This window comes from Lissotriton helveticus, chromosome 9, assembly GCF_964261635.1.
Source record: "Lissotriton helveticus chromosome 9, aLisHel1.1, whole genome shotgun sequence".
Classification (NCBI taxonomy): domain Eukaryota; kingdom Metazoa; phylum Chordata; class Amphibia; order Caudata; family Salamandridae; genus Lissotriton; species Lissotriton helveticus.
The window spans coordinates 1,212,859,278-1,212,882,634 of NC_136070.1; the positions used below are offsets into that span (position 1 = coordinate 1,212,859,278).

A 23,357-nucleotide genomic window follows, 5' to 3' on the forward strand; every position below is an offset into this window, starting at 1 on the left:
TCAACAGGGTGCCTACTCTCTTCTTTATCATTGAAATTAACAATAAAACCACACAAGACAACTATTAGGGGAAAGGTTTGTTACCCAAGTTTCACCATAATGCTGGTATATGTAGATGACCTAATTAGTAACTCTACCACATTAGTGCAAAATGAAGACAATTGATTTCAACTAAGAAAGTATGATGATTTATCAGGCAAACTAAACCAGGAATACAGAAACAACCTTCTGTAACCTGAAAGTTAAACCTGAATAGTAAGCAATGTGTTACATGCTTTGTTATATTAAAGCTCATAAAGTGATGTTTAGGGAAAATATTGAGATACTTAATTGACATGAGAAAGTTATTAAAAGTGTGCGGTTACTACCATCAAATATATATTATCTAAATGCCAATTTGATTCAAGTTAACATGGATTACTTAACTACCCTATATGGATGAGTATTTTTTACTTTTTTTGGGGAGTTAAGCTCTTCTAACAGAGGTCCTTACGCTGAAACACAAAAACAAAATTAAGTCTGAGTTCCCTCTCAAAAAGGGGTGGTAAACAAATTCAGGAGCTTGCACTGCCAGGAAATGTAGCCCCTCCACCTCAGGCAATCCTCGTCGCTGACCCAATTCAGGAAGGATCTCAAGACCTGGCTCTTCATCTGAACTTCCAAGCCCAGACAGATCAGCAACCCCCCTCAGCGCCTTGAGACCCTCACGGGTGGGTAGCTACACTATACAAACTCCTGACTGATTGAATAATATACAACTTAAAAGTGCATGTCCAACCGTTTAAATAAACGTTATCCTACGCTACAGGCCTTTAAATAAACTGTATGCTACGCTACAGGCCTTTCAGGGCCTACCCTAGGGGCGACAGCTGAAGTTCACGTTTGGTCTCTATAAAGAATCGCATTTTTAAACCCCTTCTCATGGAAAAGTTGGATTTTAAGTCACAATTTTGAAAATACCGATTTTAGAAAGTTAGCATTTTTTTTGTCCTACCCATATGGTGCCTGCAGCCTGTATCCTGGGTCACATGACTACGTGTAGCAGTCAGTTAGTCTTTGGGTATTGCTCCCAGACAATGAAATAAAGGAGGGATAGGTGTTTTCAGGATGGACCATCTCGGACTTGGGGAGGGGGAGGAGCTTTCCCCTACCACAGTTGCACATTGCAAAGATTGCCACAGCACAAAGGGTTTCAACCCAGTCTATTGTGTCCTCAGACAAGCTGGGGTCATGAAAGGAGGAAGAAAATTCCAAACAACTCTGACGGTGGAACCCTCTAGAAACTTGTCCTACTTCAAAGCTGGCGCCAGGTACAAATAGTGGACCCTTAGATCCAACTCTTCAGTACACCTCAGGACTGGTGGAAGACTCCGAAGCACTGCTGTGCTGCTCTGCCACACGGACGATTACTCAACTGCCCTGCTACTCTGCTGCTCTGCCGCCTGAGTGATGAGGACTGGACCAGCACCTTGAATCCAGGACCACCAGAGTGACTCCATGGGCTAGTTAGCTGGCATCCTGATCAGAGCCTCAGGGACAGAAAAGGATCCAACCACCTTGAATCCCGTACCCGGATTTGACCTGCTGGTATTCCTGCCCCCCAAGTGGTGCCATAGCAGTCCTGGGACCCTTGGTAGTGGGCCTGAAGGCTGCCAGCCCAGCGATGGTCTGTCTTTTGGACAGAACAAATGCAGCGTGGTGGATCTCCTCACCACTCCATATCGAAACCGTAGCTGTGCAACGCATGCTTGACCCAGGACCTTGCAATGCTCTAAAAACAGGATTTCAGGTACTTTGCTCAGCTGGCCTAATTGGGTCCCTGTGTTCGGCCCCATCTTCATCGAAGTCAGCCGAAACTTGTGACTTTGCCCGGTCCGGCGTGACCAGCTCACCACAGTTGGCTCCAGTTCTGATTGGATTTTTTCATTTTGGTGTGAAATAAATTATTACTTTTTATAAGTCCAGATCTGTAAGGTGCGACTTATCTCCTCTATTGGTATCCAGGTGCTGGGGCCCATTGGGGAGCTTAAGTAAGCTATTGCCCAGAGTCACATGATGCCGAACTGAGCTGCCGCTGGCGATTAAACCGCGAGCCCCGCGCTCTGGAGCCAGCCGCTTCGTCTGCTTGGTCACAAGTTTACTATACTTTTCTAAATTGGAGTGGGGATTTTGCTTTGGTTATGCCAGTTGAAGTACAGCATAAATACTTTACACATTGTCTCTAAGTTAAGCCTGCCTGCTTTGCGCCAAGCTACCAGAGGATAGAGCACAGGCTAATTTGGGAATTGCCTTTGTTTTACCCTGACAAGGATTATGGTTGCTGCTTGAGTAGGGTTCCGCCACCCTCAACCAGTAACCCAATTTGCTACTCAGGGAGAATGCTGTTAAGAATTAAACTGAGGTCCAAACCCACCCTGCATTATGACACAGGAATTCCAAAATAGAAACATGGACAAGACTTCTCCTTAATTTTACTTCTCCTTAATTTTAGAAACTTGAAACAACCTACTGAGAGCCCTATCTACAGATAAGGCACATGAGAACAGTAAGTTAAGAGTTTTGAAAAATAAGGATCAAACAAAAATAGAGAAAGGAGAAACTTCAAGGAAAACTATAACAATATTAAGTTTTATGTGAAAGTGGTATCTGCAGAGAACAGACATATGGTACAAAATTATGCAATTATTTTGCTTGCATTGACACAAATCTCTTGACTGAGGAAGAGGCTGCAGTGACTAAATTGAAGGAATAGGCCCTTTTCGACGGAGCAAGTACTGAACTTTGAAAATATTTGCTCCAGTAGCATGGAATTAGTTCAAATCACAGACAGCGAATTGTCAAGAAATATTTGAGAGGACAGAGTGGTATTCTACAATAAACATTTACGAGACAGAGTGCTCATACTTTCAGGTGATAGGAAGCAATGGGTGGAGATTAAGAAATAGGCTGGAAATTATAGTTTTTGGATTTGTAGGATGTAAAAAAGAGGCAAGGAATCAGCAACAACCATATGAAGTTAAAAACGGATGTAGAAATGGAAGATCTGTGATTACTTCTGTGGGTCAACCAACAGGTGAAATATATTGGTAAAGAGTTTGTAAAATCCTGGAAAAAGTGTATCCTTTGAATGGATCAATGAGCAAAGCTGACCTCAGCCCTGATGGAGGACATTTTGATTATAATATCATCTACGTGACTCCAGTAAAAACTGTGGGTCTGAAAACCAAGCTGCCAAAATGGGCCTGAAATTACAGAGGGGTTACATTAAATCTGTCCTCACCGTGCATACATGGATCTTGCTGGAGGCGAGAATTAAATTCAACATCATCTGCACAGCAAAGAAACCGTACAGGAGCTGAGGCCCAAGTTACTCGCAGAAATGTGAACCCCACCTTATACATCGCAAGTCTTTACAATCAGCAACTGCACACCTGATCTCCCAAAGAATCTATAAATGACACACATGGAGGTGGGGCCAAGGCTGACAAATTCCCTAAGCCAATCCTAAGGTCTGACACAAATTAATTGCTTCAGGAACAAGTTGAAAACTCCACTTTTCCGGCTTTCATATAACTCTGCACATTCATCATGAGGGTTGCACTAAAGATGTCCATCCACTGCATTGGGTGGACTGTACCTTCTCATTTTACAAGTGCATTTCTCGACAGGAAACAAAGAGAGAGACCAAAAGACCTACTGTAGCTTGGATAACTCCTGGTTTTGCTTTCTCTCAGGCAGTCTGCTTTCGATGGGTGTTCCTCCTGCCACAAGCATGCTAGACTGCTCCTCATTGACAGTCTCTCTCGCATCTTGGCACACTCCTTCCATCTCTTAGTTGGCAAGCAGGCTTCTAGACACCAGGCAGACCCTCACTGTTCAAATAGAAAGGCAGACTAAGGATGATGTCCCCTCACCTCTCGGAGACTGGCTCTCAGGTAGACATATGTCCAGGTTACACAGAAGCTCTTCCAGTACTCTACTCAGCATCATCTACCTTGGTCTTGAAGAAACTGAAACTGGAACCAAGTGGGCTGGATTGGATTCCAAGCATATTCTAGACACTGGGTTTAGATCCATAGTACCAAACTTCAGAAACTGTTTAGGGTAATTCTCTTTTAAATATCTTTCTTGGGATGCTCCAAAGTCTTTGCATAAAGTGATGCTTCCAACAGTGGGTAGAACTGGAAATGTCTTCAATCTGGATCACCCACAGCATGGGAGAATTAGGTGTGAGATTTCTGCACCTGGTTGTCATCATCCTTAATGCACAGCAATCAGGCACACGTAAAATGTCAGGTCCGACAAAGAAACATCCTCACCCTGAACAAGAGATAATGCATTGCCGCCAGGACCTCAACCATACCATCAACCAAACTGGTTGTGCTCAATAAGAACTAATCACCAGTCCCTTGCTAACAGAATTCTGTGGAATTCCGAAAGGAGACATCCTCCTCACTGTAGTATTTGGATTTCCGTTCTCCAGCTAGTCTTGGGAAGCTATCCTCGTCCTTCATCTTGTGCCTTGTTAAACCAGGGGCATCTCGAATGGGCCACCCTGGCTTCAATACTAAGCACACACAACCAGTTTTCAGGGATGTGGAATTCCTAAAGCCGGATGCACAGGACATATTGTTTGAGGTCAAGGACAACAAGTTTTCATGTGTATTTTGTCCTTGGGACAAGTAGGCCCAACCTCCTGCAGCACAAACCCTTTGGCTGCTAGTTTGCAGTACCACATTATGGATCAGGGAATGGCACTGTCTGCAGTTAAGGTAATATTTTGTATATATGTTAATGCTGTTCAACCTTGTATTTATGGTTCATTAATTGAAAGCCTTTATTATTAGGGTGAGCGCTCCAAGTAAATGTTGTAGGCTGTGACTGCACTACTGACAGTGGTTCCAGTATAAAAATGTGTACACACATTTTCAAAGTTTAGCAATATGAGGCTATGTATAATGCTCCTAAAATGCTCTCTGACTTGATGCAAATTTTTGCAGAAGCTTGAAAGCAAGAATGATGATACTTTGCTTTCAAAAGAAAATGTTCATAAAAAAATTAAAGCAGGAAAAAAACATTTTGCTAAACTACTGTAAATTTCAGGTACCCTTTCTGTGCAGCATCATTTCGTAACGTGCTGATGCATGCCAGTATTTCCCAAAAATATTCATAATCGAAAAATCAGTGTAACCAGTTCTAATAAGATTATGGGAAACAAAAATGAACAAGCATTGGCAAAGTCAGTATGTCTGAAATTAGTGGTCATCTTTTTAGTTTTGTAAATGTGTGGCTTGTTTTGGCATGGTTTTTCTAAAACCTTATTGGTGTGGGAGTTGCCAGCCCTTCACCATTATTTCAAACATTGTCAAAAGAAAATAGTTTTTTGGCCTCAAAAAGTACACACTGCCACAGTAGTTACCGACACTGAACAAACCTACAATGGGTGTCGATATACTCCTTGTGAAAGAGCAGAATGCTATCACAGTGGAGACAGAATTTTAATAAACGCAAAAGAGCATGGTCAACGGCAGACCAAATTAGGGGTCCAATTATTAAACAAAGTCTCAAAAGTGCACCCATGGTATAGACTCTTGCAATAAGTGCAGCTATATGGCTATTGTGAACTCCCAAGAATTTACAGAAGTAGGACAAGAAATAGTACTCCTAGAAAATATTTGTGAACTGCATTTTAGCATGTGCATGTGTGGATTAGCTCATGTGAAAATCTGAGGGTTTGCAAGTTCAGATCCTCTACAACTACTTTTTTCTAAAACTCTGGAAGAAGGTTTACGTCTGCGATTGTCAGGAGAAAATTTCCAACATTTCTCAATATGGGAAAAGATTAGGGAAGAATTTTTGAAAACCCTTAAAACATGCAAGTTAGTAAGTTTGTACAGACTCAAAATGGCATTCTAAACCTGTAACTATTGCTTACTACTACCTTCAGCCCCAGTATGTAGACCTGTGGAAACGTGGCAACATAAGGGGATTGCATGTATTCAAGCACTACTATGGTTTGAGCACTGGCATAATCAGAGAGGCTTTATCAGAGCGCTTATCTAATGAAAATGCTACCATAATTTGGCGCCACACTACATGGCACTAAAGGAACAAGTGCATTTTGTTACAGGACAAGCAGATTTATGAAGCAACCTGCCCTATGGACAAGTAGCTATTTTATTAAATTCCACACCCCTGCAGTTTTACTCCCGATTTTCACATAAGAGCTGAATGTTACACAAGTCTATAGGCTACACCCTCACTGGCACAAATAAAAAAGTCTGGTTGACTAGGAGATCATAAAACACAGTAAACTGACACCACTGCTTTATGTGCTAAACCCAAGACAGGGATAGCAAATTTGATGCGCCACTTCAGATCACGTGATAGGTTCTGAACCTTGCATTTTGCGTAGGAGGCCCTGGCTTCTGCGTCCAAGCTAGATTAGCTCGACCAGGGGACTGAAATAAAAATCAAGATACCAGAGTTGCCAGCAGTTGGGCACTTGCCATGTCATTTTCTCTGTTATTACAATCCTGTATCACCAGTATTTGAACCCTGTGCCTGACTGGCCTTAGTTTGTGCAGAAATTACGTTTTGATGTGTAATAAAAGCCTTTCTCCTTTTCTGTAAAGAAAAGCACTGGCCTGGACAATTTTACGTATTTGACGTGCCTGTGTGCCATTTTCTTATGTTGCCCAATTTCTGTAGGTCTGAAATGTATTTTCCCTGGAAGCTCTCCCATTAGAATTAAACAGTTAAATGCCATGTGGATGTTGCATTTTGTTATTTCTCACGTTTCTGTTGCAGGTGCAAGAATCATCCTTGTTAGCATAGAATAATGTCTTCTGTTTTAAGAATTAGGAGAGGAGGAGAAGAGGATACATTGAGCGTTGATATCGATAGTTGAGAAGTGTTGTACTTTGTCATTGGAGTGAGCCCGGGAATCAAGGTCATCCTACAGAGGCTTGTGAGCATCCTTGCCCAGTGTAAAGTTACCTGTAAGAAGGTGGCCTGATGGGATGGCGTGATGCTGTAAAGGATTTGGGACCATTTCATTTGGTATTGGTGTATTGTAAGCAGGAAAAGTGGCCAGAGGGAACTTCTGCTTTGCCCCGAGAGGAAGAGCATCTTAGAATAAGCTCTGCCTAAGTGGCTTTATGCTACTTGACCCGACCCATTTAGGGAGACTTCTTAGAAGGGCTTCATATGCTGACACCTTAATGAATCTTGCCTTGGGAAAAGCTAAGTAGGGATGTCACGTTAGTGTTAGGACAGAAAAAAAACTTTCTTTTACGGACTTTCGATGAAGGTGAACCAGGACGTGTTCTTCCTTATCTTTTGTATCCTGATTCTCTAATTGATCATTTTGTGCATGTTGCACTGCCTGAACTTCTTTCGCATATTTGGCTTTGTATTAGTCCCAATATATCTTTACACCCTCGTCTTGAGGTGCTTGTATGTCCAGTTATTTTGGCCTTGTAATAAGCCTACTAAAACGTAATTGGGTGCCTGTGATTCTTAGAAGTCATAGTCAAATCGAACTGAAATGAATGATCTGCTAATGTTTTATCTCCCTCCTAGACTCTCATGCAGAAAAAAATGACCATTGCCTCGAGGTTCCAGATTGAATCTAGAACTTGGAACCCGGCTACTTCAACCACAACCTGGGCTGCATAGCTCTCTAGATACCTGGATTGCTAATCATAATGAACCTATTTTTTTCTACAACAGAACACTCAACTAATTTTCACCAATAAGAATACAGTTATTATTCTGCTTCTGTTTCAAAAAGTTCACTAGTCTAAATAAAGGTAGTCTTTAATTATATATTGTATGTAGGGGTACTGGAATGATGCAATTCTGCATTTGTGGCACTTTCTGCATAACTAAAGCCATATCACACTGGCCTCATAACACAACTGCTGCAGAATTTGAAGATGTAAAGAAAATATATATTTCTACTTCAAAAAGATCAACCTACTAAAACTTACTAATACGCAGCAGACCCTTTGCAAAGGTTAATCTTTCGTTACTTGATTGCTGAGTTCAGGTGTTAAACTGGTGCTAACAGAGTGAATAATTTGCCAAAACAGTATTAATGTGTGTTATAAAGATAAAATAGTGACACAAAACTACAACAGAAGTGCCAGATAATGCTGCATAAATTGTTTTTCTTTACCACATAATCCAATCAACAATATTGAACAACTGGGTACTCGTTGTCGCATTAATTCCAGCAGTCCAGACTACAGACAGCTTTTACTAACTGCCAGATTTTTCAGAATTGTACATATATGGCTTTGTCAAAGTAACAGACTGTTGTTCATGCTCTCATTTTTTTAAAGTAGCATTTCACCTTACTGCTGTAAACGTTTTACACAAGAGTTACAGAGTACACTCAAACGGGTTTATAGAAAAATGGGGTGGAAAGGTGATTTTTTTTTTTAATTCACTAAAAATTTCCATTCCGTTCTAATGAAGTGATGGGGGGTGGGGGGTAGGAGCTTACTGATGCAAAGAAGGAATTAAAATCATATACCTCCAAATAACACATCTTGGGGTGGGGGGGTTACCTGGATTGCCATTTTGCGTGCAAAACTATTCGATTTACACGTTGCCATTAGTTAATGAATAGTAGGCCTTGAGAATAAGCATACGCTAGTGCACGGCAAATAATTCAAAAAACACAGTTTGCTTTGTTTTCTAAAGTGTTCTGTTTCATGTTTTATAATCTAGGAAATTGGCTTTCAGAAGACGTAATCGTTGTCGGCGGATGACTATAACAATAAGGCATGTAAACTGGTATACAGATACACTGTTGCCAACTAAACTACATATTCCCTGTAGCAAATGAAAATATAGTTCGAGCACAGGTCACAGTGCAGCCACTGCAAGCAATTATCTATCAATATCTCAAATTTTAACAGTAGACGTTTAACAATACTTGTCTGGACATGTCAAAGTTTGGAAAGCCCTCTCCCATGCAACTTTGTTTTATCTGCAAGCCCCGCCTTTATCATTAGCCCCTCCTCTGCCGGGTCAGACCCTCTCACTACTCACTTTCATCTGGGGGAGACTTTTGGGCCACTCCTCCTCCTCCCCCGTGCGAGGACCCGACATGTCGGCGTGGGGCGGTCACCTCGGTTTCTTGGGGGGAGCAGCAATGCCTGGCGATGCACTGGCAAGGTGGGCAACGCCGGGTTCTCCTACCAAATTACGCGCGCACTGTCTCAGCAGCTGGAGGAACTCGTCACGTGTGGGACGCACTTCCGCCGGAGGTTTCTGGGAGGAGTAGTTCTGCGTGTTTCGGTTTGGAAGTCTTTACTGTATGTAGTGTTTGTGTTCAGGGAAGAGTTGCACCGGTGTTCTGCCGTTTGAATGAGGGGGCGGGGTGGTTCCTACTTGGACCGTTCTCCTGCTAACTACCTCTTTTTCTTCGGTATAATCACCTGTTGCACATTGTAAATTTGTCACATATGTTTATATTTTTGCTTATTTATTTATTTATTTATTTAAAGCGATTTTATATAGCGCGAACATTACCCGATGGTGTCAGAGCGCTTTACATAAGAACCAGTTACGATACATAAGGACTTAGGGTTACATGTGTTACATAACAGATACAAACAGAGAAAAAAATTGCAAATGTACAAGTTATAAAGTCACACAAGGAAGAGATACAAAAAAGACATTGCAAATGTAAAGGTAGTGAAGTCATACGAATGGATATACTCTCACATAGGAATGGTAGATAGTACAAAGGTCTACTGCATATACTAGTGATTAGAGTTATCTCTATATACATAGGGAAGGGCTAGGAATGGATATACTCTAAGAGTCACATAGGAATGGCAGAGAGTACAAAGGTCTACTGCATATACTAGTGATTAGACAAGCTTATAAATCCTGTGCTTGCTGTGTTTGAAATTGTGTTCCTTTTGCCTGCGTTGTTTTGATTCTATAGCCTGCTATTGTTCGCCAGGAAGTTCTTTAGTCATTGTAAAATTAGTCATATTTATTCTTACTTTTGCTTATACAATCTGTTCATGCTATTTTTGTTTGCTCTATTTCTGCAACAGTTCTCTCATGTAACGTAACGGGTTCTATTGTACAGTGCTCTGACACCTTCGGGTAAAGTCTGCGCTTTATAAAAATGCATTAAATAAAAATGAATAAATAAAAGTGTGTGTCCCTTCAAAGTAGTTTCCCCTCACCCAACTCATCTAGTTTAAGGATATCTTTGGATGTATAGCGATTCGCTGATTTCGCTCCTGCTTTTTTTCTAGGAAGGGTGGGGGAGGACAAACAGCGCACAAGTCGAGGGTACACGCGAGTAGAGGGTGTCTACCCACTCGTTTTACCAGTGGACGCAGTCTACCCTGCCAAGAGGTTGGGGCCCACAAAAATGTGCTGAATCCCCCCCCCGGTGTAATTTTCAGACACTTTTAGCAGCACCTGCACGTTGTCTGCTTTCATTCCTAGCAGAAATGTGCAGGAGTGAGGTGGCTTATCAGATTCAAGCTGTACCCATAACAAAGGCTGACGTTATGAGGTCTACAGGCCTTTTATTCCAGTATAGGGGCAGGGAGCTATCTGAGCTTCATAACAACAAAAAACTCGGAAGGAGGGTCTAATAGAGTTTAGAGACCTAGCAAGAAATGATTCCCCTAAAATTACATTCATGACGCAAAATACTTCTCGGGTCTGTGGCAGTCTGAAATCAGTATGGGAAAGGAAAGAAGAAAGAGGTGAATGTACGTCTCTAACAAACCCCAGGGGAGCAATCCCTTTCAGGACGAATGCCCTCACCCACCATAGGTAGCATCCTTCATCATATGGGCTTCTCCTCCCAGTGGGAAAACCTAATCCCACTGAGGGCTACAAACTCCCTCTCTGTGAGGTAGGAGCTCTGGGATGTTTTTGTAAATTATCAGCGGTTGTTACGGATGCTAAAATCCCATACAAGAGCAGTAAGGTGTTGTGAGGGTGCAGCGCAGTAAGTGAGTAAAAGTGAGTTAACCCCTTGCATGCTTATGACGAGCTGAGCTCGTCATGAGCTACAGTGGAGCTGTGCTCCTGACGAGCTGAGCTCGTCATAACTGCCGCGGCCCGCCCACGCGCAGCTAATTCCCTGCCTGTGCAGGCATTTTACAGGAGTGGGTGGAGTCATGACGAGCCCAGCTCGTCATGAACCCAGCTCCACTGTGCAGCATGACGAGCTGGGCTCGTCACGAGCACCACAGCGCTGCGCACGCACCCCCCCCCCTACGCACCGCAGGGTATTAGCCCCACGTGGAAGGGGTTAAAACTGCCTAGTGTGGATGAAAAGGTTCTTTATTGGCTCCTCCAAACTGGCAGGATTAAAAAGCAGTGCAAAGCAGTATCAATTTAAACTGCTAAGGTGTACAGAGAGGTCAACATGTTTCAGCCTTTGCAATCTATAAAAGTATATAGGCTTTCGTCAGGACCAAAGGACCAAAGCTGCTGCTGAAAAAAGTGAAGGAAAGATAAGATAAACAATGATACAAAACCAGTAATCCTGTGTTTGATCCGATATTAGTGGACCTTTGTCCAAATTTGTAGGACAAGCTAACCCACCTCAACCTGGTTACAACTCAGGGAAGGGAGCCCCGCTCTCTCCGTCGGTACTCCATCGTGGTGCAGAAATTGTAACTCACTTATTGGGTTGCACCCTCACAACACCTTACTGCTCTCATATGGGATTTTACCTATCTGAGCTTCACATCTAGATGCAAATACAATGGAGAGGAAACAAAGGCACAGTTTGTTATCACTCCACCAGTACTTAAGAGGCATCTTTTGACTTTGTTTCAGTTTCTGTATATCTGACATGCATTCACTGGAAGAATGTCAGAAGTGTTGGTATTGGGGCCATTCTGCAATCAATCGCGGCGGACGGAGGACATACCTGCTGCCCCTGCTGACCTGGAAAGCTGCTCCTGGGTGGGACACTCTGTGAGTCTCCCCGCCGCGGCTCAGCACCATCTTGCGGCCGGAGACTACAGCTCCCAGCGAGCTTTGCGGGCACTTCCGCTTTCCTGCCCACATCACGCCCGGAGGCGCTACTAAAGTTCAGACGCTCCCTCGGTGGAGCAGGGGCCATTCTGCGATCAATCGCGGCGGACGGGGGACGTACCTGCTGCCCCTGCCGACCTGGAAAGCTGCTCCTGGGTGGGACAAGCTGTGAGTCTCCCCGCCGCGGCTCAGCACCATCTTGCGGCCGGAGACTACGGCTCCCAGCAAGCTTTGCGGGTGCTTCCGCTTTCCCACCCTCATCGCGCCCGGAGGCGCTACTAAAGTTCAGACGCTCCCTCTGCGTCGCGGGACGAGCCGGGCTAAGCCCGGGTAAAGGGCGGGCCGTCTGTGGCCCTCAGAGGCCAGAAGAGACTGAGCTGGGCCACAGACCCTGATTTTGTTATGATTTGCTCAAGACTTGATAGATTCACGTGAGGCTTTGGTGTTTTGTTTATAATTTTTAACTGTGCAAAGTGCTTAAGATATTTTTCGATTGTTGTTTATTACATATATCTCCCACTGTGTAGGGACAAGACTGTGCAATGTCCAAAACTAAAATAGATAAGTCTGCTTCCGGTTTGGGCACCATGGATAACTATCTTGTTAAAAAGGTGAACCAAATCAACAATGAGAGAAGGGCTTCCTTGGGACGAGTCGATCTCCCCTTGTTACACGATGAGGCTTCGCCTCCACTGGGGGACATTGCACTGGAAAACAGTGATGTTACAAGTGATCAGGCTACTATAACCACATTAGTAGAGGTACATAGGGATACACTTGATGTCCTGCCTGGCACTTCTATGGAGGAATCAGAGCAGGTGTCACCAGTAACTAGACCTGTGAGATCCTTTAGAAAACTGCAATCTAAACGTGGGGGGAAGCATAGTAAAAAAAAAACAGACCCTCCACGAGTAGTTTGCAATGGCCCCACTTTAGGACCTTGCCCTGTGGGCGGAAATAAAGAGGAGGGTACGCTCATACATTCTGAGCAATTTGCCCTACTTGTTAGCTCTGTAGTAGCAAAAATAGAGGCTAAAATGGAAGATCTGTTGGGACCCCTGACCACTAAGCTGGACACTGTCTCGCTAGAAGTGGACAGACTGGGTGGAATACTGTCAGCATTTCTGGCAACAGCTCCAGCTGCCCCACCCAAGGTAGTAGATAAGAGTCAGAGTGCCAGGAGAGAGAATGTTCAGCAGATCTGTCGGCAAGTACCTGCCACTGGATCTGCTCCCCCTGCCCAACAACTAGTAACTGTACAGAATAGACATTCTACAGCAGAGTCTGACGGCAGGCCTGACTTCAAACATATAAGGAAAAGTCGCTATATTAATTTGCCCCCGGATTGTGCTCCTTATGTGGCGGTATTAACAAATGTTCCGCCTATTGATGATCTTTCTGCCAAGCCTCATGGGGAATCTCACGGTTCCTTAAAAAATAAAACAGTTGCGTGGCTGAATAAAAACTGTGGATTTCCAACTAAATACTCTGACCAAATACTATCAACACGCAGGGTGAATAGGATTGGACCGTCTGTTAAGACCACCAGTGGGGATTGTATTGTTGTAAACTTTAAGCACCCGCAACATGTGGCAACAGTATAACTAAGGGCGGCCTCTCTAGTTTATAACACGAACAGCGTATGCGTATGCCCACTTGGTTATTTTTATGCCCATCTGATTGTTGCACCCACTGACTCCAGGAAATTCAGACCATTGACTTAGTCCTTGACACCAGCTCTGAAGACACCATATATGCATAATGTTAATGCTCACTATTGGAATTACCCCATTGTGGAAACACATAATAGTCATAATGCTGCTATCCAAGGTGGGAATGGTTTTAATGTAGACATTCAGAATAGATATGACTTGCTCTCTGGTCTTGAGGCGTGTGATTGACGCAAGGAGTGCGTGGAGCAAGGAAAGGAATATGTGGTAGAAGAAGGTCTGGAATGTATTCCTGAAGTGATTGCAAATTGTAGTAATGTAATTTGTTGGAACATTGCGGGATTGGGTTCAAAGATGGGAGACTGCAACTGGATTAGGTTCATTAAGCAATATCAGATCATCTGTCTCCAGGAGACCTGGTCAATTGAATGTGACTTTTTCCTTGAAGGTTACAAATCATTCTATGTTCCCTCGTCTGCATCTAGCAGGGGTAGGCCAAAGGGGGGTTTAGTCATATTTATTTCTGTTGCTTTACCATGTAATATACGTAGAGTTTTAACTGATAACTCAGGTATTATTGGGCTGATATTAACTGGAGATAACTGTTTGGCTGGCCTGGTTAATTTTTATAATGGTGTAAATCTATGCTCAGTTCTTAGTCAAGTTCAGGCACTAAACAATTTTATTCGCTTCTATATGAAAGAATGTCTCCATAACCTTTTGATTATGGGCGATTTTAATGTCCATCCACGTGGTAATCTCTTGTTGAAAAGTATCTCGGTGGTGCATTGTGTACGTTCCCAGGGCCTACACATGGAACACACAGTTGAAGGGGAATTACTCAATGATCTATTGAATGATCTAGACCTGATAATCGCTATGGAACTGAGGGACCCTACTAAGTGTTTTCTTACCCCAACCTTTAAAGGGCATGGACGGGGAACTTTCATTGACTATGTGTTACTCACATTGCCAATGCAGTCTTTTGTGGATTCCTTCTCTATCGAAAATAATGAATTTAGTGATCACAACCCACTCATTTTTCCGCTGAAGGGCCCCAGGGTAGTTAAGGAAACTCGGAATTGTGTGTTAGGTAGGCTTAGCACAACTGATGGAAGACGCCGCCTTAGATGGTCTATGATTGCTGCGGATCTGCTGTACAGAAAAATAACAGACACTTGTACAGATGAAATCTTGAGCTGTACCTCAGCTGGGACTGAACCAATTAGGGTCCTGGATGCTTTTCAAAATCTGTCAGACAAAGTATCTCAGCTGATGTTGGCCCCTGCAAAAAACATAGAAGACAGGGGACCAAGATGGTTTAACCAGGATTGTTCGAAAGCAGCACGCAATTTAAGGTTGGCTCTGGTAGTTAAACCCAGAGTAAAACTGACTGTTCAAGCGTGTAGGAAAGAATATAAATCAGTTATTGCCACACGCAAGGACTTTCTAAGAGAGGAGGCATGGAATGAGATTCTTGACCCTGATACCTTGAAGTCCAGCTCCTGATTTTGGGCAGTGGTAAAGAAACCCTTCCTGGTGCAGGATTCGGGTGATGGTCTGGAACTTTTCATAACTAAGGATGAGTAGGTAAATCATTTAAAAAAACTATACTGTTGCACGTCAATGGAAATTCCCAATTTTCCCCCTTGCGATAGTGATAGTATTATCAGGTTTGAAAGAGGCGAGGTCATGGAGGGCATAGCTGGATTGACAGCGGGGAAAGCTCCGGGCCCTGACGGGATCCCCCTGACCTGTATAGATCTGACCCTAGGTTTTTGGGCACCCATACTGGAGGCGGTCTTCAATGCGGCTGCAACAGCTGGTTGTCCACAATCATGGGGGTCTCCACAATTGTTCCGGTCTTTAAGAGGGGGGACAGGGGGAGCCCACTCTGTTATAGGCCAATTTCATTAATTGATTCTATGGTTAAAATAGTAGGCAGAATGCTACTGCAGAGATTGTCGGACTGGGCGTTGGAAAATAACATCATGTCCATCACGCAGTATGGCTTCTGCAGTGGACGTTCGACTATAACACAGTGCCTTAATCTCTTCTTAATTTTAAGCAAGTATACTATAGCGAAGAAGGGTACAATCCACCTTGCCAACATGGATTTGTTATCTGCTTTCCACTGTGTCAACAGAGGAAAGCTGTGGCAATCCACGAGGGCAAAGGGTGTTGACAATGGGATTGTTAATTTCCTTGTTGACCTACACAGTAACACTAGTGCCAATGTAAGGTATTCTAAGGATCTGCGAGTAACTAGTAATTTTGATATCAGAAAGGGTGTGCGCCAAGGCTGCATTCTAGCCCCCTTTCTTTTTAACTTCTATATCAACGATCTAGATAGCGACCTGCAGAATATCCATGACGACTGTCCTAGAGTCGAAAGGCGGGGTATTCCTGTTCTTTTATATGCAGATGATGCGGTTTTAATTTCTAGAACTGAGAGGGGACTCCAAGCTCTACTTAACGCTTTTAAACTGTTTACATCAGACAGAGACTTATTGGTCAATAATTCCAAATCATATATAATGCAAGTTGGCCAAAAGCCTAGTAGAAACTTCCTGTTTAAGCTAGATGATGTAGTGAGCCCTGTATCGAAATCATTTTCGTACCTTGGGGTCATTTTCGATAACAAACTTAGTTGGGGTCCACATCTTGTCAAGAAGAAAGGCGAATTGGCTAGGGTGAATGCCTCTATTTTTAATTTTGCAGCAAAGCTTGGGAAAAAACCCACCAGTGCCATGATGAAACTTTATAATGCGAAATCAGTGGCAACTGCTGTTTATGGAAGTGAACTGTGGGGTTATGTCGTGGGGAGCAGTTACAGACTGCTGAAAACTCTTTCATGAAGCGCCTCTTGTGTGTCCCAGCTGGATCCTCTAATTTTGCAGTACATAAAGAGCTGGGGCCACATTATTTAAGCAACAATTTTTCTCTACGCCCGCTGATATGCTGGCTAAATTTGTGGTTAAATGAGGACATTCCATTGACTCACTTGATCATGAAAGACTTTTTGTCCCAGGACAACTCAATGGGTACCCTATGGTTAAATTACTTGAAAACTAGCTTTTCCAGGCTTGGTCGTTTGGACTTGTTTGAAAACCCGAGTAAAATTGAAAAAAGGGAAATGGAGGTAATTAAATGGACCTTCCTTAAGGACAGAAGTATGCAAAGGGAAGGTGTGGAGCTTCTCAAACCAACTGTTAGAAAATCTGTTTTGCTTAATACAGGTGAATCAATGGAGCCATACTTGACTGGCTCATTGACTTTACATGAGAAGTTCTTGCTAACAAGGTTTAGGTTAAACCTCTACCACCATTTGCTGATTAGACCAAAAAGTGACATTTTTAATAAATTTGCTGCACCCTGTGGCTGCGACGGAAAGTCTCCACAGGATATGCTGCATTTTATATTTTTATGTAGATTTTATAATTATCCACGCAAACGCTACCTGGTTGTTCTTTTAAAAAAACTTAATTTTAATCAAATCAGACCAGCCCTTACTTATTTACAACTTCTGCATAAGGACAGCATTCTTCAAGTAACTGAATTTTTAAAGCTATGTATAAGGTTGAGAAATTGTATGGATCAGTGATGGTCCTCTGTGTTGATTTATCTCTCTCTTGAATTTATTTTTTGTATGTAAATTACTGATCCTTGTATTTTCTGCGCTTTACCGTATATTCATATATTTATTGTATTTTTAAATTGCATTGTTGCACATGTGCTTTTATGGTTTGAATCAAACCCAAAATAAAGTTTCTATTGAATTTAATTGAATTGGTATATCCCAGTATTTACACAAATAACAACATATATACCATATTTTGTTTTATTTCTTTTATAGAACTACTCATCCCAATCCAGGGTGTTAGAGCACTTTACATCACATGTACACATTATACATGGACAGTAATTCATATGTGTAAATAAAAGATGTGTTGCACAAGACAGTGAGGGTGTGTTAAATAAGACAGTAAGGGTTTCAAGGTATAGGAGTTACTCATCCTTCATAGCTCACTGCTATATTGGAAGGATCACAATTTATGAACTGCAAGTTCCACAAGCATTGGAAATGAAATAGGTCTCACATTTTGATTGAGTTAGAGCTATTGGTTTTGTAAATTACGTATTTTACCATTTGTGTTATGGAGTGTTATGTATGTGGTGTGCAGTGGAATTATATGGATTGGATTGGGTGGAGTAAAAAATATTATGGATTTATTTGTGTCCCTTATGGCTGTGCTGCAGATAGCCAGTGACCTCATATGTACTGCACAGCAGCGATAGTCCGCTGCACAGGGTCTGATCTATTGTCCACAAAACAAAGATAAGTTGAACAATGAGCAGTAATTGTGCACGTATTGCTGTGGCACCCGTTTGACAGTTTTTGTAGGTAATTTGGTTCTGTGGCAGCAGCAGTGACAGCCTCCGCATCCCAATATTTGTGTATAAATTCTTGAACAACTCTTTTTATCCTGATGATGAAATGCTGAGCGCACCCTCTCCGCTTTAAAGTAATGCCCAACCTGGAGCGTGTATCAAAGTCAGCGGCCTTTATCAAATGCTTTTAACAACAGAGTCACTGCTCATATTTTTCCTGCAGATTGACATCCCCCCCAAAAAAGTCAGTCACAAACTGTGATGTTAGTTAGGTTGCTGTAGCCCCTGAATAAGTGGTGTAATTTTACAAATGTTTTCTAAAGACTAGACTATACATTTCAAGGAAATATGAAGAGCAACGCTTTTGTATTGATTAAAGAAAAAAGTTGTCACTGCTTTAAAGGCCTGCAGAGTTTGTAATGGCTGGCACTTCTGAAACAGGGGTTGTGGGAGCGCGTCACAAGCATGCTGGCAGCTCTACTGAAGCATACAAACGTGCCTGGCATCAGATGGTTCGTTTTAGTTCGCGCCATACCAGATTTTAAAACTCTGTGGACATTACAGACAACAATGGGGATTGGAAGGGGTCCGAGGGAAATGGGCAAGCAACAATGATGGGTGGAGAGTGGGAGTGGAGGCAAGCAGGGCCGGACTGGCCATAGCGGGCACCGGGCGTTTCCCCAGTGGGCAGCTAGGGTGGGGGCCGGATTTGGAACCCTAGGGGGCTGTTTTTGCTACCGGGGGTCGGCAATATCGGCCCCCTGTAACAAAATCGGCCGAAACCAGCCCTCGCAAACTGCTCAGCTGCACTCCCCCTCACCCCATGGGGGGCCAGCTGAGCAGTGTGCCAGGGGCGGTTTCTGTTCCCAGTCAGGCCCTGGAGGCAAGCAACAATTAGCTGGAAAGGTAAGGGCGGTTGGCAAACAATGACTAGAGAAGGGCATGCGCAACAAAACAGGATGAAGCGACACCAAAGGGGAAAAACTAGAATAAACAACAAGGAACAGTGAAGATGATCAGTCTAGCAGTTGATTAGCAATGATAATATGCTTTCTGCACACTATTATATGCAACCTGCAGGAAAGTTGTATTTAGAAAGCTCAGGATGTTTCTAAAGTTGTTCCAGAGATACTTATGCAGATTGCACTTCACAACTTGGATTCATGGAAACAGTTCAGTGGCTTATGTGCCTGTTACAAACACCTTCACAAGGCCTGCTGGGCAGATCCAGGCTTTCACTGTTTGGATAGTGTTATCATAAATACCATTGAATTGCATTATTCTGTTTTAAGGTGTCAAAAAGGTTCCTATTGTGTGCTGTGATAAGGACTGTATTAAAGTCAGAAAGACGAAAGTTTGTTATATCCAATGGTTTCTGGTAGCTTTCACAGACATGGGAGAGACAAGATTGGAGATAGTATAAAGGGGAAAATGATGATTTCTTTAAAACAAATGCATGAAAGAATTTGGGTCTGTCAGTTAAAGGAAAATGTTTAAAAGAAACTACAAGGTAGAATTAGATAGCTAAAGGAAAAAAGAAAGAGAAGCAAAAGACAATATAATTTGCACTAGAAAAATAGAACAGAAACCATGATTCCAAGATATCTGAAACATATTAGAATACAGTCAGAGGCGAAGTTGGTTAAGAGGACAAAAGGGAAGAGGGAAGAGCTAAAAGGAATATGAATGAAATTTGTCAAAAATGGAACAAAAGAAGCAGCAAAGTCAGATAGGGTTAATGGAGAGGGAATGACGGTGAGAGGTTTTCCATCCTTTATTTAAACACTAGCCCCCTGCCCGTTGACCTGGTAGGGGGACTCATCTTTTTCTTCACACTAACTTTTATTCCTGCTGTCAGGGGTAAGGTAGCTATGACCCACTAGGAGGCTCCTTTTGCAACTGAAGTCACCCCACGCTGCACTCTTGATAAACCTCCGACATCATGTACTAAACACGGGTAAACTATAAGGTGGGGGGCTGTCCCAGTAGAGGTGAGCACTTCGTTTTCTGGTTAACAGAGCTTGCTTCTTCAAGAGCTTCTTGTCTTCTGAGCAAATTGGAATAGCAGGGTGCAGGGCAAAAGTGACCTGCTGCTCCAAAACTACAACCTGGGAAAGCACATTACCCAAGCTCTGAGATTCTTCTTTGGAGAGTGGCGATGCTTTTGTGGGGTGCAATGCACGTCTAGGGCTGCTCTTTCGAGGTGGGGCTTTGGTAAAAGTTTGGAAGCTGCTGCTCGATAGGTTGGCATCTTTGCATTCAGCTGGGGATGTTTCCTAAAAGAGATGGTTGCTCTGTATTTGCTGGCAAGTGAGAAATGCTTAACATTTATGGACCTTTACCGATTTCAAAGGTTTGAACTGCTTCCTCGAATGTGGACTTGCCGCTTAGTTTGGGTTGAGCTGGATTTTCCCTGAAGGTGTGGAGGTTTTAAGGTAACTGTTATAGCAAGAGCGCACAGCGTGTAAGGGAAATAGTAATGTCCACAGTAAATTAGGTGCTCCAGACAAAAGTGGGTCGGTTACCACGACCTGTAGATAAGCTCGCAAAAGCTTAAACAAAACCAGATAGATTTATCGAGCACTCAAAGTCCAGTCAAATAGTCAGTCTTATGTTATCTTGCAAAGACAAAGGTTTTATTCTCGAATCATTCCAATTATCGTCTTCATTGGATACATCCTTTACATCCTTCAGAATAGTACAATCTTCATACTACATGTAGCCACGCAATCTTGCAGCCAACACGTGTTTCGTCCGGTCAATGTGTGACCTAATGACTTCCTCAGGGCTGCAACCCAAACATAATGCAATAGTGCCAGATTATTAAGATTATAATCGTAAAATGTTGACATTTAAGGCATAATTAAAACTGTTAGGGGAGAACATCCCAAACCTTAAAAGGTGCTCAATAGTACCAATATGCAAATCAGGAAGGGCCAACCACCAAGCGAAGAACAAGCTAGAGGCACCGAGGTATAGTGAGATCTAAATAAATTCCAAGTTTGAGACAATGTCACACTAATAAAGTTAGAAGGTGCAAGAAAGGAACATTGTAATTAAATTGTGTCAAAGACGAACATGCTGAGGGGTATCATACCTAATTTCTTCACGTGTAGAGTTATAGAGTATCTGTTCCTAATATATCCTATGCGATGCTACACAAAGTAAAGGGTCAAAGTTATCCCACCGATATTTATTTACAACGTAATATACTAATTTTTCTCAGAAATCTACTCGTTTCCTCTTACCCAGTATCCAAGCGACTTCACGTAGTTTCTGAAGTCTGCCCTGCTCTCAAAATGCCAGGTGTCCGAGTTCGTCACCTGCAATACGAGATGCCATATTAGGGTGTATCGCAAACTATCAGGGTTGATAAAAGTTAATGTAAATATCTAACAGTTATAATACGCGGCATCTTACCTCTCGTACTGTGTATTGTACGTCGGTACGCGGTATCCCTGTCTGGCGTCCTAGTTCGGCGCCATCTTACTATTCTCATTTATACTAAATGAGACTAGCGGCCACCATGTTAGTATAACCCGTTCTATATGAAACGATAGTTTGTGTAAAATAAATTGAGCAAAATAAATAATGCGTATTTATTTCTCAATGTACAAATTATCTAGATCGATATCGTATTCGCAAAATAGTATTAAGGTGAATAGATATTTAGTGGGTAGGAGCCACTATCTTATTTTCGAGGTCGCGCTACATAGTTCACGTAATTAAATAATAATTCTTTAGACGCTATTCTCAATGAATGTGAATATCTCTGGCTTTATCATATATTTAATTTATCTGTGGCGCTCAAGAAGCGTGTTTAAATTATCGACGCCATCTTGGAGTGGTCTAAGTGCAATTACACACAGTAGTGATATAGCGTATCAGAGCTAGTATACTCTCTATTATTTACAGTTAGCGAGATCATGGTAGATCATAATTATAGATGATCCTCTTGGGGCCAGGAGTCTCATGTAGAGGGGACATATTGGAAGAAATTTAATATATGAACCCCACCAGCATGCCATCAAAAGAGTAAACGAAAGCACAGCAAGAGAGTGGGTGAATAGGAGAGGTCATGGTTACATTTCAAGATAATTAGCCACATATTAGTCAGTTCATTTGAACTCTAATGTGTTCTCATTTTCCAACATAAATGTTTACATATATCAGATTAGAGTTGCCAGATTTCTCTCAACAATAATAACTGGTACGGTATCCTCATTTTTCAGAATGTACACACAAATAATCAAATACATTGTGCATTCAGTTATATGAATACATTGTTGCAGTTATAGCATGAATACATTGATACAGTTCATAGCATTCCAGAATAGTATAAAAACGCATATTACTCATTGCCAAGGAAGAATTCATATTCATGATCAACATTTAAACCCATTTCTACAGCTTTCAGTTTTATCAACCAGGTTACCTCCTTCCTCCTCAGGGTTAATAACCTGTTCCCACCTCTGGGGTCTAATTCGATATGGTCTATCCCATGATAGAAGAAGTTGTGTTTGAAGCTATCTGATCGGTTTCTGATTAGGTGGGCCGAGGTTGGGTACCGAATATCCCCTTGTTTAATAGCTCTGAAGTGTTCTGACATTCTATCTCTAAGCCTTCTTTTGGTACTCCCAACATATATCTTCCCACAGCTGCATGCAATGACATACACAACAAAAGTTGTATCACAGTTTATAAATTGTTCAATGTTATTTTCACCTGTATCATTATAATTAAAGCTTACCACTTTTTTCTTTGCCCATCTACATGAAGGGCATTTCCCACATTTGTGGAACCCTTTGAACTTAGATAGCCAGTCTTTGTTAACAGCTTTTGGTATAATATCCTGATCAAGCATGAGTAATGGCCAGTGTTTTTTAAGAAGGGGCTATGAAACACGTACTATAAATACAGCAGTATCTAGAGTTAACAAACTAAAACGGGCAGACCTACTTAAGGTCAAATCTGACAAAATGACTCCTGATACTGAGGCCAAAGTGCGGCTGATAACACATTATAGTACTGAAAGTACCAAATTGTATACTATTCTTAAAAAACACTGGCCATTACTCATGCTTGATCAGGATATTATACCATATATCTCCAGTAAGCCATCTGTAACGTACAGGAAAGGATTGACACTTGCCAATATGCTTAGCCCTAGCTACCCAAAAAAAGCTGTTAACAAAGACTGGCTATCTAAGTTCAAAGGGTTCCACAAATGTGGGAAATGCCCTTCATGTAGATGGG

At 42.3% G+C, this 23,357-nt stretch overlaps 1 protein-coding gene across 4 annotated transcripts in view; it reads right to left on the minus strand.

Annotated features, from left to right (window-relative positions):
• Positions 1 to 23,357, minus strand: part of RAD18 (RAD18 E3 ubiquitin protein ligase) — a 742,369-nt gene that overhangs the window by 680,911 nt on the left and 38,101 nt on the right. The window contains exon 1 of one of the 4 annotated variants that reach the window (XM_078662418.1): positions 9,064 to 9,321. The exons of 2 other annotated variants lie outside the window; for them this stretch is intronic. In XM_078662418.1, coding sequence (XP_078518544.1) covers positions 9,064 to 9,123 — 60 coding nt within the window. In that variant the 5' untranslated portion in view covers positions 9,124 to 9,321. Of the gene's footprint in view, positions 1 to 9,063; positions 9,328 to 23,357 lie in introns of those variants that run through there. One more of the 4 variants, XM_078662417.1, reaches the window with a different exon arrangement.